This window comes from Heterodontus francisci, chromosome 5, assembly GCF_036365525.1.
Source record: "Heterodontus francisci isolate sHetFra1 chromosome 5, sHetFra1.hap1, whole genome shotgun sequence".
Lineage (NCBI taxonomy): Eukaryota > Metazoa > Chordata > Chondrichthyes > Heterodontiformes > Heterodontidae > Heterodontus > Heterodontus francisci.
The window spans coordinates 70,504,904-70,519,540 of NC_090375.1; the positions used below are offsets into that span (position 1 = coordinate 70,504,904).

At 42.5% G+C, this 14,637-nt stretch overlaps 1 protein-coding gene across 10 annotated transcripts in view; it reads left to right on the forward strand.

Annotated features, from left to right (window-relative positions):
• runx1t1 (RUNX1 partner transcriptional co-repressor 1) overlaps positions 1-14,637 on the forward strand; it is an 84,860-nt gene that overhangs the window by 30,123 nt on the left and 40,100 nt on the right. For 5 of the 10 annotated variants that reach the window (XM_068031620.1, XM_068031613.1, XM_068031618.1 and 2 more), the window contains 3 exons: positions 538-675; positions 1,470-1,708; positions 10,639-10,728. In XM_068031620.1, the coding sequence (XP_067887721.1) occupies positions 561-675; positions 1,470-1,708; positions 10,639-10,728 (444 nt within the window). In that variant the 5' untranslated portion in view covers positions 538-560. Of the gene's footprint in view, positions 1-533; positions 676-1,469; positions 1,709-10,638; positions 10,729-14,637 lie in introns of all 10 variants that reach the window. The other 5 variants (XM_068031616.1, XM_068031614.1, XM_068031612.1 and 2 more) reach the window with 1 other exon arrangement.

Sequence of the window (14,637 nt, forward strand, 5' to 3'; positions counted from 1 at the left end):
AGGATGTGAAATATGGGGGAATTATTTGTGAAGAAAAGGTGAAATATATCATTGTACTGGGGAAGGAAAAGAAAAGGTAGGAAGTAGACACTGTGTTATGTGTTACAGAAATTTACAGGGCTTGTTCTGATTAAAATCTTAACTTAGCTCTTTAAATGTTGGTGCAAAAACAAGGTAGTAAAAGCTTTGTTACATTACCTTTTCTCCTCATCTTTGTTTTTGGTAATACTTGAGTACTGAATTAGAAGAGACTGTCGAAATGGAATTTGGATCATGCTTGGCACTAAGGAAGCATCTTAACGTCCTTGAGCCAAGAACAAAATGACAATCTCTCCACATTACTAATGAGGTGACACCATCTGCAACATGCCTCCTTACAATTGTTTTGATCAGAGAATGCTTAAAAGATGAAATTACAGTTTTTGGCCACTAGAATTTCCTTTTTGGAGTGGAATGATAGTATTTAACAGTTTCTTGAGCAACTGATGCCCAGGAGAAGAAAAATGAATAACACCAATCCTCTTTTGCCTCAGACAGATCGCACTGAGAAGCGCTCCACGATGCCAGACTCTCCTGCAGATGTAAAAACACAATCCAGGTTGACACCTCCAACAATGCCACCTCCTCCAACCAATCAAGGAGCACCTCGAACTAGCTCATTCACACCAACAACATGTAATTGGAAATATTGTAGTTTAAATTCTGTTTTGACTTGTTTATCTATTTTAGTCTTTATCATTACTATTCTCTTTTCGCTTTGCATAAAATTACAGAAAGTATTGTACCGTGGTGGGGAGGGGGAGGAAGAGCAGGTAAGAGAGAAACTATTTGGTGGCATTACAAAGTAGATCATATGAGTACACAAGATGTCAGGTGCATAGAGAATACTGTACTATTAAATTAACTGGCACCTCTGGGGCTTCCTATGCAATGAATACTCTAAGTTAATCTGAACAGCTAAAATCCTTTGAATTAACTTCTGTTGTGGTGTTGGGGTTAAATCTATTTATTTATTTTAATCCCTGTAATGCTTTAACCCTGATGGTCTTACTGGAGCTCTTCTGGCAGGTGCTTAGATAAATATAACCTTCATACTTGGCCTAGTATTGGAACTGTACACCTGTTTTACTTTAGACTGACAATGCTATTTTCAGATGTTTCCATGCTGAATGTGTCCTCCCCAGCAAAAGCAAAGTAGAATTCAGCCTGTGCTTACTCAGTGCTGTGTAGCATATGTAAGAAGTAGAATTCTTGGTCTGGAACTTTTTGCTGTACACTTAACTAAGACATGCTACACAGCACACAGTTGTTGCTAGCCTGTTTAACGTATGGTGGAAGAAATTTCCACTGTAATTGTTTGCAAGGTTATTGCTTTTAAAGCGTGGTTTCTTTGTAGTTAATATTGAGTGGAACAGTCTATTCTCAACAGACACAGACCTAACATTTATTTTTATTCCTCTTTGTTACAGTAACAAATGGAAGCAGTCACTCTCCCACTGCATTGAATGGGGCATCATCTCCTCCAAACGGCTTCAGCAATGGAACTTCTTCTTCCTCTTCCTCACTGGTAAATCAGCAGCTGCCTCCAGCCTGCGGTGCTCGACAGCTCAGCAAGCTGAAGAGATTTCTAACGACCTTGCAACAATTTGGCAATGACATTTCACCAGAAATTGGGGAGAGAGTGCGAACCTTGGTGCTTGGGTTAGTGGTAAGTAGAGAATACAAAATTGTTTCAAGCTCTTTACCATGCATCTCATATTATAAAGAGTTTTTAATATAAAAAGGCAGTTCTCTGGTTTCTGCGCTTTTACTGGCATCTAACTCCACAAAACTGCCATAATGTTTTGATCAATTGTGCAATTCAAGATTATTCCTGCACCAAAAACACAGGGCTTTAAAACTCCAGCTCAGTATTAAATGGGTATAGTGGAGGGGAGAATGCATACCTCATGGTACAAGTGACATTAGACTGTGTATGTATGCCACAACATAAGTCGTTTTATTTATAGACAACACAATAATGATCAGACTGAGAGACTAAAAATCAAATGGTCTGAAACATTGTCCACTTTGAATATTATTACTGCTGGTAATGTGGAGTAACTGGTCACAGTGCACAACTGTGATTTTCTTTATTCTATTCCTGCTGCCCCCATAACCCCTACACCCCCTCTCAACTTTGGTTCCTGAAGATAGCGGGGCTGAAATAGATGCAAAATGGGGAATAACAAAACAGTGGCCTGTTTTGCACCCAGCTGTAACATAAAAATTAGACTGGGTGTAAAATGAGTTGCTGCTTTGTTATCATCTATTTCAAGTTCAATTTCACCTCCCCCCGTGACTTGAACTTGTACATATTTTTGCATAGCCATCAGTAGCTTTCAAGTACTACAACTAGGTGGCCATTCTCACATTCAGTAGTGAGCATTGCGCTATTTGGCTGTGGCAGTCATCAGAAATCAGGCTGCTCCTATCTTCTCCTGACATTCACACAAGAACATTTCCAGTGGTGATCATCTGCTAGTGATCAGCATAGTAAATAAGAAGAAACTGTTTCCACTGGCAGTTGGGTCAGTAACCCAAGGACACAGAATTAAGGTAATTGGCAAAAGAAGCAGAGGGGAGACGAGGAGAATTTCTTTACGCAGCAAGTTGTTATGATCTAGAATGCTCTGTCTGAAAGGGTGGTGGAAACAGATTAATAGTAACTTTTGAAAGGAAACTGGATATATACTTAGGAAGGGAAAAATTTTCACTGTGGTGATAGAGCAGAATAGTGGGACTAAACTGATAACTCTGTCAAAGAGCAGGCACGATGGGCTGAATGGCCTCTTCTGTGCTATATGATTTTGTAATCATTTGCGGGAACCCGAGATGATTGACTCATTTTCTCTTTCCTTAGTTTGGGGAGTTGAAAGCCAATGTGGAACCCCTCTCTGCTACTCCCTTTGTGATTAGTTAACTTGCTGCAGAATAAGGCACTATGGGCTGAATTTTATCATCCCTCAAGGGATGGGCAGGGAGGCGGAGAAGGGCCCATAAAACTGCAAGGGAAGGCAACAGGTAGAGTGTCTGTCACCTTCCTGACGCCATTCAATTTAGTCAGAGATGGGAAAGGCCGAGGATGGCCTTCCTGCCCAGAGGCCAATAGAGACCCTTAAAGGGCCTCATCCTGCCACCGCTGGCATTTTACCAGCAGCGGGGTGGGGGGCTCCTCCACCTCATTGGGAGGTCACCCCGTTAACCCAGGCGGCCTCTCTGTGGGATGGTGGGGCAGGAATGCCCTCCTGCTTGGGCAACCTATGGCCCATGGAGGGCCCCGGCAGCAAAGGCTGCCCCTGTGCCAACACTTGCGTCCCCCTTCCCTCCACCCTCAACAACCCACCCACAACATCCTGCCCCCACCCCACCACCCCTGGCCAGGGTCTGCCTGACTAGCCCAGGTGAGCCCGTTCCAACTTAACCCCAGTCTGAGGCTCCATGGCTGCTCCTGGTCATGCGCATACTGCAGTTCCAGTAGTGTCCACCACTCCCGGTGGCACTGCTCAGCTGCCGGCCCTTCTGATCGACCAGCAGCTCTTAGAGGCAGGATCCCCATCCCTAAAGGCACAGGGACCCTGGCACTGGGCAGTTATTTGCCTGTGCATTGTTAAATGCTGCCGGGGATCCCCAAAACCGCCAGGTGCAGTTCCCCTTGCCTTTCTTGCCTGGCGTCTGGACCCCTGCCAGTTGCATAAAGTTCAGCCCATATCATGCATATATGCACTGAGCCATTGGACTAACTTTAACTTCTTTTTGGAAGGATATGTCATAAAGAATGGTGTCTGTAACATGCATCATTTAGATTGTTAGTACTAGAGTTATACAGCCCAGAAACAGGCCCTTCGGCCCATCGTGTCCGTGCCAACCATCAAGCACCTATCTATTCTAATCCCATTTTCCAGCACGGCCCATATATGCTATGGCATTTCTAGTGCTCTTCTCGATACTTCTTAAATGTTGTGAGGGTTCCCGCCTCTATCATCCCTTCAGGCAGTGTGTTCCAGATTCCAACCACCCTCTGGGTGAAAAAGTTTTTTCCTCAAATCGCCTCTAAACGTCCTGCCCCTTACCTTAAATCTATGCCCCCTGGTTATTGACACCTCCGCCAAGGGAAAAAGTTTCTTCCTATCTATGGCCCTCATAATTTTGTATACTTGTAATTTTGTAAAGTTGGTAAACTAACTGCATTAGAATGCAATGCTTTTTTTATTCGTTTATGGGATGTGACCATCACTGGCTAGGCCAACATTTATTGCCCATTTCTAATTGCCCTTGAACTGAGTGGCTCACAAGGCCATTTCAGAAGGCATTTAAGAGTCAACCACATTGCTGTGGGTCTGGAGTCATGTGTAAGCCAGACCAGATAAGGACGGCAGATTTCCTTCCATAAAGGGCATTAGTGAACCAGATGGGTTTTTACACCAATGGTTTCATGGTCCATTAGATGAGCTTTTTTTAAAAATTCCACATTTATTAATTGAATTCAAATTTCACCATCTGCTATAGTGGGATTTAAACCCATGTCCCCAGCAGACTAGCCTGGATCTCTGGATTATTATTGATGCCCTTCTGATGAAGGGTCACTGACCTGAAATGGTAACTCTTGGCGTCGGGCTCTGTGGTGGGCCGCTGCTGGTTCAATCTTCTGCCACACCCCCGCCACGGTTCCCGAAGACGGGACCTCAACAAAATCCAGCCCAATTAGTGTGTGCTTATTGAAGTAAAAGCTCATGAGAATTCATAGCTGTGAAAGTCTTGAATACTCTTGATGGCCATTATCCAGGGAGAAGAATTTGGCTTGTATTTACTTCTAGTTTCAAGCCCAGGCTGTCTAATCTGTTGCCCACATGACTCATGCACCCTGGTTACTCACCCAGCTGCAGGCTATTCCCGTTGTGCTCAATTTCAAGTTCAGGTTACATTTCTTTTATTATAACAATAAGTGCTATAAACACCAATATGGGAGCAACTCTAAGAATCCACATTTCCAGAGTAGGCATTTCTTTTGCCGCTGAACTCACTTATTTGAAATATAAAGTAAAATTATAATTCCAACAGTTAATTTATAACTTAACTGGGATGTTTACCTGAGAAGGAAGAATGTACAGGGTTCTGGGAAGAAGACGGGGAATGGCACTCAGTGGGCTGAATTTTATTAGTGTGGCCGCCGCAGAGCCCCGCGATGATGGTCGTCCGGTGCCACTGCGCAGGTGCTGCCGCCATTTTTAAAGGGCTTCGAGCCCTTGGATGAAATTTAAATATTTAAAGGGGAATTCATTTACACGTCATTTCAAAATGTTATTGAGACCTGGAGGCTCTTTCAACTCACCCCCTAATGTCTGTTTTTGGGCCACCACTCCTGAATAAACTTTATTGACTTTGTGAACTTTTCCCCCCAACCTCGTAACATTTGCCCTTCAACCCCTTCCCACCACCTCCACAGCCAATAAAAGCTTCCCCGCCCCTCCCGCCCTGAAATTTCCAGTCCTGCCCCCTCCCTACCAGTGTCTAGCCTTGGAATTCCGTACGGACTTCCGAAGGCGTGCGATTTGCGGCTGGCGGTGGTAAAATCAGCGTGGGACAGCCACCGTGAGCAGGTCAGTTAATCTGCATTTCGTTTTAATGAATTTTGATGTTGAAATGAAGGTCCCGCCGCTTGCTGGTGGGGGGGGGGCCGCACTGAGGCCTCGCCGCCGCCGGTAATATGCGGCAGGGCCTTCTTGGCATCGTGGGGCGTGGGGGGCCTCTTCCCCAAGTACTTTACAGCCCCCCCTCACCATGACCCCCAATGTCGAGGGGCTGGTCAAATTCAGCCTAGTGAATTGCTCACTCGGAGAGCTGGTGCGGACACGAAGGGCCGAAAGGCCTCCTTCTGTGTTGTAACAATTCTGTGGGAGGTGCTGTTATGTGTCTTTAATTACACAAAATTAATCTACAAAAATGGCTGACTGGTTCAGTTTAATTTTAGCAGTTTTAGTGAGTGATAAAAGCAGCATTAACTTGAGTATTCCTTGAATGGTATCTTTATGGTTATTATTCACTAAGAGGCTTGCTAATAAGTGGCTGAGTGGTCCACTAATTGAAAGGTACTGGAGGATAGATTTTTTTCACTGCAGCACAGAGTGAAGACTCACAATTCCCCCCCCCCCCCCCCCCACCCCCCACTTTATTTGTAACCCACCAGGATTTCTTGGGCATCCCCTAGGTTCAGAACAGGGTTTGTGCATGGAGTAATGGAGTGAGTGTTCCCAACCTCCCATGTCAGTTTCCATTTGACACCTGATAAAATCTGTGGCAAAGGCCTACCTTGGAGCTCCTGAAGAGTCTCTGGGAATCAGGCAGTTCTTAAATCTTTGTTAACTGTTAAATTTCTCTGTCCTACGCACCCCCCCCCGCCTCCCCGCTATCCCCCAAAGACAGTCAAAAGACCTCAGGATGTTACTCCCTGGCAACAGTTCAGAAGGACCTGCTGACAGCAGCCAGGAGTGCATCTGTGTTCTGATTTCCTCCCAGATGTTTTGATGGGCTTGCACTTGTAGTACATCTGGGCTGGAAAATGTGTGTACTTCACAGGTGCAGCACACCTGAGGTGCTCTGAGGGTGTCTAGTGCTGAGTTAGTGCCCATAGGGGAAAATTGACCTGAGAAAGCCTCACAAAAATGGTGCATGTAGTATGGTCTGAATTAAATCTAAGTGTTTGGGCTCTGCAGGCCATCCACATAAGGACTTAGCTTTCTGAATTCTTTACTTGGAGAATCCATTAAATTATGAATTGGATGTTAACAACAAATGCCTTATGGTTGTTTTTCCTCATGGAAAAGGATAATACTGAAGGATAATACTGGAATAAACATAGAATATGCAAGAAAATGTCAACATTTTAACCAATATCTATTAGACAGAGGTTAAAGTTTTTATGAATTGTATCTGAATCCTTATCATTGTACTGCAATTTGAGGACTTTTGCAAAAAGTTACATTTATTGTTTATTCCCCTTTGCGAGGAGTTACGGGAAGAAAATAAGCAGCTCATTCTCCAGTCTCTATCAGTATTGCCCTATAATTGGGGTTAATGCATCCTTCAATTTTTGCCACACTTTATGAATAGGCAGCTTGCTCCCTCTTGAGGCTTTATCCTGAATTATTTGCCCGGAATTTCTTCTTAGCAGCTCTTGCTCTGCTGCTATAATTTCACCAGAAGCTCTTCCAAAACCCCATTTATTGGCAAAGTTATGACCACAGAGCAAGAGTAGATTTGCAGACATTTTTGTTTACTAAAAATATAGCATTTGACATGAGAGGAGGATAGGCATTTTGGCCTTTTTTGAAGAATAAGCAGGAGAATGGTGATTTCAGAAGTTGTAAGGTCTGGATATTTGTTAAGTCTCAAAGATGATCCAGTGGGTCTGTGATCAAAGCTAGTTAAGCTGCAATGGAGTATAACTGCAACCAACACTAGATTATCAGGAAGTAAAGACTCTTGCTTGACAAGCGAGTAGCAGGAATTTGACACAGACTCTCTACCAGTCTAAGAAGGGACCATGAGTATCTTCTCCACTTGAAAACTGGTGTACAGAATTAAAGTACAAAGCTTCACTGGTTTAGTTGTAAATGCACCAGATGGCTGGGGAACAGCACTAAATCACGTTGAGATCCAGGATGCTTCTGGTCCAATCCTTGACTTGAAAATAGCTGATTTCTGGAAGAGAGAGGGCGTAGCAATTGGCATCAATGACCCCAAGTTAAGGAGAGGAAAACTTGCCAGATTTCTTCCTCCTAGTTATTGCTCATTGACCCCTGCTCAGTATCTGTCCATACAGATGTCAGCTGAGAACATAATTGAACCCTCTTATGATGGGCCTCATAATTGAAAAGTCAGTTAACAATCACTGTCCAAGTTATTGCATAAGGAATAGCTACTAGGGTGAGGTACCAACAACAATGGAAAAGATGAATAAGGGGGTAAAAGCAGAGGGAAACATGTGAGACAAGGAAAAGAAATGAGGATTAAATCAATATTCAGTGATTAAACCACCAAAAATCATGAGACTGCCAAGAGATGGATTCCAGCACTTTTTAAAAAAAGAATAAAACCAATATAAGGCCATATCATTTCATAAGTAATTAAATGATCTAATTTCTGTCACTTTTGTTGCAATTTGGTTCAGTGCTTATTCCTAGTACCACATGCTCCTCTCAATTCACATACTGCAATGGTGATCCAGTGACACCTGAGATCAAGTGGGGTGTCAAACTTGTCAGCGAACTGTGATATTTCATGCTGGATGTTGTATTGTAACAAAAACTAGGTCAATCTGTTTCAGTTGGTCGATTTTCTTGCTCATCATATCTTTTTGTTCTTACATTTTTTAAGTGCAGTCGTTAAATGGTCGTGTGTATACTATCGCGCTGTGCCATTTTTCTTCATTCAAACATTGTAATTCCTTATTCCTATGTGCTACACCCATTTTGTTTTTTGCTTCCCATATTAATCCTCTTTCTTTCATCACTACACGGCGAAATGATTTTGCTCATGGGCACTGTAATTCATGTCGCTTAGCTGTGTGGTAAATATTACTGATACTTGCCATTTACTCTATGTATTGTAATGTTTGTATTACTAATGAGCTTCTTGATATATCCATTGAGGTGTCCCAAATGTTTACGGAACAAAGTATGGTCCATGTAAATGCAAACTATTGTAGAGTTTTGTTGGGAATGGGAATATTTTGCAAACTTAATTGCACAGCTAAATGAGCTCAGTTTTCCCATCTGGCAGGAATGTTCACCATGCATAATAATGTCTGCAATCGTGCTTTGGAACTTGAATAAACAAATGTGTGGTGAGATTGCTCTTACTAAGATGGCCCTGGAGTTTTATAGAGGTTGGTGGCAGGGTAATTAGAAACACACTTTTCCTCATCTATAGTATATCTTTAACTGTTGGAACACCATTGATTCCTTTGAGACATTCTCTGCCATTCTTCCCAGTTTGTCATTCTACTAACATTAGTAATGTGTGTGTTTTTTTTCTTGTTTTCTTGGAAACCAGAACTTATATAAACATGGCTACAATATTGGCATAGGACCATGTATTTCTTATTGGTGATCAGTATGCAGGTTTAATAATGAATAGTTCTTCTAAAAAATAATCTGTCACCACAGTAACATTAGGGCACAATGACTGAAAAATAACTGAACAAAAAATATTTCATTTACTCTTTCTAATGGATTCATCAGATTAAGTGAAAAGAAGTGTATATTTTCTTCTTGACATGAAAGATGCATTTGGTTTTAAAATAAGGTATTGTATTAGGTATTTTATTACCTAGCCTCCAGAGTGTGTCACAGTGTCCATAATAAGAGGTTATGTTCCAAATCTAGAGTCTGATCCTGCTGTTTGTATCTACTGTTTCTTAGATTACCATTTTTTTTGCTCATCTTATGTATTTTTGATAGCTTTCATGAGTTTGTTTCTTTGTTGTTGCAATATCAGAATGTTTATGTGAAATAAGTGTAATTTAGGCTGCATGGTCATGTTCTTAGCAGCAGGACCTCAGGAACAGAAAGCAGACTGAATCCAGTTGTGTGTGTAATAGTATTTGTGTGAGTTTACATAAAGTTATAGTTTGAAGTAGGTGAAGCAATAGAGCTTATACTAATTATGAAAATGCATTTGTTGATTCATTTTCAATTGAAAAACTTGATATGTAAAGTAAACACATAACTTGTTTACATTTATAAATTATTACAGGCAAAATCTGTAAAAGCTAAAGTAATTGCCCATTCCTAATAATACTTAGATGAACGCTGTCAATAAATTCATTGAACTTAAGACATTTAAATTCATTTACATCGTCAAAAAACTTAATTTAAATAAAAAATCTGTGTTTCAAATAATCTTCAACTGCTTTATTATTTATATTTCCACTTTTTAAATAAAATTTTGGACCTGATGCTGCAGTACAATAAGTATAATCATGTACACTTCGTGTTTTCCTGAAATTCCTCTCTGATTTTAATAGAGGATTTAACACATTTTAATTTATCAGGTTAATACCCTGCTAAAGCAATGAAATAAAGGATTTTAAATAAACCTAAAAAATATTTCATATGCTATGGTATTCTACAACATAATTTCAAGGCTATAATTTCTGTAAAACTGCCCCTTTTCCTATTTTTTTCAAAAGAATCAATAAGAAAACAAACAGTCAGAGCAGGAAATTGTCAGTGGTTGAAGGGTTAAGCTGTGAAGATATTGAACGCGCTGGTGAATTCAAACCTTGAAATACATCTGTATTTTAGAGTCACCCCAGGCAGTATATATGGCATCAAGCAATGGAACTTATAAGAGAAGCTTTTGTTCATGGACGTTTCTAATAGAGAAGTGAAAATGTGACTACAAAGAACACATGGCCTCAATGGCCGCAACCACTTTTAGTACTGGGTTCAGTATGTGTTGAAAGGTCCTCAGTCAATATTTTATTTAAATTGGAATATTTATGAGTAATAGAATGCAGAAATGTGTTTTGTTTAGCTAGCTTGGTGAATGTGGTGCAAAAGAAAATATTTTCACTTAAAAAAAATTATTTTGCAGAATTCTACCTTGACAATTGAAGAATTTCATTCCAAACTACAAGAAGCTACGAATTTCCCTCTCCGACCTTTTGTTATACCGTTTCTAAAGGTATTTGCAACATTTCTCATTTATCTTACACCTTTGAACCTCTTTCTCCCTACTGAATTGTGGACAATACTGTACATGTTAAAACCTTTTACTGAAAAGCTACAATAATACATGCATTTATATAATTCCTTATCAAGTTAAAGTGTCTCGTAGCACTCAACACATTGGGCTGGATTTTATGGAACCCTTGATGTTGGGATCCGTGGCAGGGGGGGCCCGAAGATGGGCCCAGAGGAGGCCCGCCATGGACCTTGACACAGACAGGGCCTGGCCCGATATTACTAATGGTGGCGATGCCTCGTGGTGGCCCCACCGCTACTCGGCGATGGGACCGCAATTTAAATAAATTAATTAAAATACCTGAATTAATGAATATCACCGCCTCCTGATATCCTGCCGTGATATTCATCTTGGCGGTTGGCACTGTTGTGCCTTCGGATCCCCATCCGGGGAAACGAGGCGGAACACTTGTTGGGGGGGCAGGGTGTGAGGAGGTAGGTTTATCAGTTTGGAGGGAGGGCGGGGTGTGGAGAGGTAGGTTTATGAGTGTGGGAGGAGGGGGAACGGAGTCAAATTAGCGTCATGGGTCTCTGGATTGGTGGGAAGGGTTGTAGGTGAAAGTTTGTGCAGTTTGCGGGGAAAGGTCAGATGGTAAAGGTAAGTGTTTTGGGGGAGAAGGGCAAATAATTAATTTAATTGTTCTTTGGGTGGTGGGAGAGGGGCAAAAGATCTGTATTTTTTTTTTCATTCCATTTAGCTTTAAATATTCAAATTTCCCAGTAGGACTGACAGCCCTTTCAAAATGGCTTCAGCGCCTGAGCACAGGCAGCTGACGCCATTGCCGGGGATGAACAGCCCGTCCCTTCCACGCGATCGGTGGGAGGGGGAGGGTGCCTGCCCCGGCCATTTAAATGAGCCGCCGCGCTTGAAATCGCGCAGGCGGTTTGGTGTGCGGCCCGCGCAGGCGGACCACCATTTTTTCGCCTGCCGCTGATTTCGGCAGCAGGTTGATAAAATTCAGTCCAATGAATCATTTTTTAAAGTTTGGTGAAGGATCTGTTGGCAAAACTGAAAGTAATGTTTAATAAAGGAAAATAATATCAGTGGGGGGATCCAGTTTATCCCAAGGGTTCAAAATTCATGTCTGAATTTATAGCTTAACTTCTGATACTATTTGCGAAATCTGCAAAATTATTTCCTGAAACATGCATTTGACCTGACTGTTTACCACCAAGGATTTAAAATCTATTCCCACTTTCTCCTTCAAATGACTGAAGGAATTTGGATGTCTATTTTGTTCCCCTTGCTATTGACCCTAAATTGTATCATCAGGAGTTAGGTGCACATTACTCATTATTAAAACCCCGAAAGATCAGCTGTAGAGCCTCTCCAACTAAACCACGAGCAGACACTGACCAAACTCTACAGAGTGACCACAGGAATAGGCAGGCGCATAGCAATAAATCACTGACAGATTTTAAATAATAAACTGCTACATTGAAAATGGCGTCAATCACCAAGCCTGACTTGTTGGAGGTATACTTCTGTTTGTGCATATTTTCTTACATAAACTGGCATTCCTTTCTAAGAACTGGCACGTGAAATCAAAATGGACCAATTGGGATTTGCCTGCACCGCAGTCAAACATTCTAAAATGTGAGCATCTTTTTGAAAGCTTAAAGGTGTTTTTAAAGATTTTTTAAATAAAAAGCACATCGTTGTTGCGTGCTTTTGGCCAAGCAACTACAAGTGCTGTGTTTGAATTGCTTCATGCAAATGCCGTTTCCTTTGTGAATATTACTGACTTTTTCACCGTGGAAACAGCTCCCTTTAGGGTCAGGCGGGCGGTGAAAAAAGCCAAAAAGCATACAAGGACACTTCCAGAATCTTCCCTCACTGCTGTACGCCATATGGTTACCATATCATTTCATCGGGATCACTGGAATCAAAGATGCAACTTTTTTTCTAATTTTAGTGCCTTTCCTCAAAGGAGACATTAATGACAAAAACCATATGGTTGTGGGAACGTGGACCTTAATAACTGCATTCAATCCCAGCTGTAACAATATGCATTAAAGTCTTGTTTTCATTAGGCTAATGTAAGCCACAGACTCTTGATTCTATTTCATGTTATGGAGAATCATTTACAGGAAAGATATTAGACACCATTATAATTACTTTCTCTGGTACTGGGATTCTGCCCTCCCCCACTACTTTCTATTGTCACTTCCTTAGTTTGTTGTAGCATTTAAATGGAATTCATTCTTTGGGTACTGGAAATTTGAATGTTTAAAAACAATAATCTGCAAAAATAAGTTTCCTCTGAATTTCAAATAATGCATCTGATAAATATATCCGGCTCATTCTTTCAAGGCGGCTGTTAAAATTTTGATATAACACACTAAACTTGACTAAGTATTCAGAGGGCTGGATTTTACAGACCCCCCAACATTGAGGTTCATGGCAGGCGGGTGGTTGGGGGTGTGGAAATCCCTCCGGGAGAGGGCCACCACGCACCCCGACACTGGGAGGACCCGGCCTCATGGAAGCCTCCCCGTTGCTGGCAATGGGACCCCCATTTAAAGATTCAACTAAATTAAAATGAGTGCATTAATTATAATTACAACACCATCTTCTGTCCCGGTGCAATCTTCCTGTCGCTGGCCGGCACTCCTGCGCTTTCGGATCCCCGCCCAGGGAAACAAGGCGGAACAGTGGTGCGGAGGCAGGAGGAGGTAAGTTTCTCAGTGGGGGAGTGGGGTCAAAATGACATCATTGGTGTAGAGGATGGTGGGCAGGGTTTTCGATTAAAGTTTATACACTTTGTGGGGGGGCAGAGAAGGTCAGGTGGACAAGATAACTGTTTTGGGGGAGTGAGAGGGCACATCATTAATTTAATTGTTATTGGGGGGGTGGGAGAGGGGAAAAATAAATGTATTAAATTTTTTTTCATTCACTTTAACTTTAAATAGTAAAATTTAACAGTAGGGATCAAAGCCCTTTAAAAATGGCGACAGCGCCTGCCCACAAGTAGCTGATGCCATTGCCGGGGACAGCCTGCCCTTCTAAGCGATCGGGGGTGGCGACCCGCCCCTGCTATTTAAATGAGCTGCCGTGCTTAGGATTGCGTCGACTCCGCGACTTGCAGCCCACGCGGGCTGGATTCAGCCCATAGTCTTTTCTGCCGAATAACTTGTGTAATACCAGTACGCGCATTTGTGTAAAGGCTGGCAGAGTTTCTGTTTGTAAAGGTTTGATAAGGGTTCAGATGTGGAGTACATGAATAAATTCCTTATTTTGTGTGGGGTACCTGAAAGTTTCATGCATGTTCCTGAATCTAAATGAACCAGAGGGCTGGATTTTTTTCCCAGCCTGAGATCGGGTTTCGTGGTGGTGGGAGGGGCCAAAAGATAGGAGCGGCCTGCCATGGAACCCGGCGCCGGGATTGCTGGGCCCGATCTTCCAGGTTGCGGGGAAGCTCTGTGGCTGAACCCGACTGTACATATTTAAAATACCTGTTTGCATGAATTAAAATGAAAACCAGAGCGATCTTGCCTGCAGTTCCGGATCGTCAGCGCGATGGGCGACACTCGCGCACCTTCACTTTCCTGTCCAGGGGAAGCTGGTGCCAATGAGCTGGGGAACCTCTGCATTTGTTGTGTTGTGGGGGTTGGGGGAAGGGGTCAACACTGCAGTTTCTTTGCAGAGCTGGTAGCCCTTTAAAAATGGCGCCTGCGCAGAAACCCGTTGAAGCCATTCACGGTGTTGCCGAGGATGCTCCCGCCGCATGATTGCGGGGAGGGGGAAAGGGGGTGTGGAGGCAGCCGCCCTGCATATGATGATGCAATGCCCTGCAATGCCGCCGGCAATATCAGGCTGGGCCTTTCTGGCATTGAGGCCTGTGGCGGG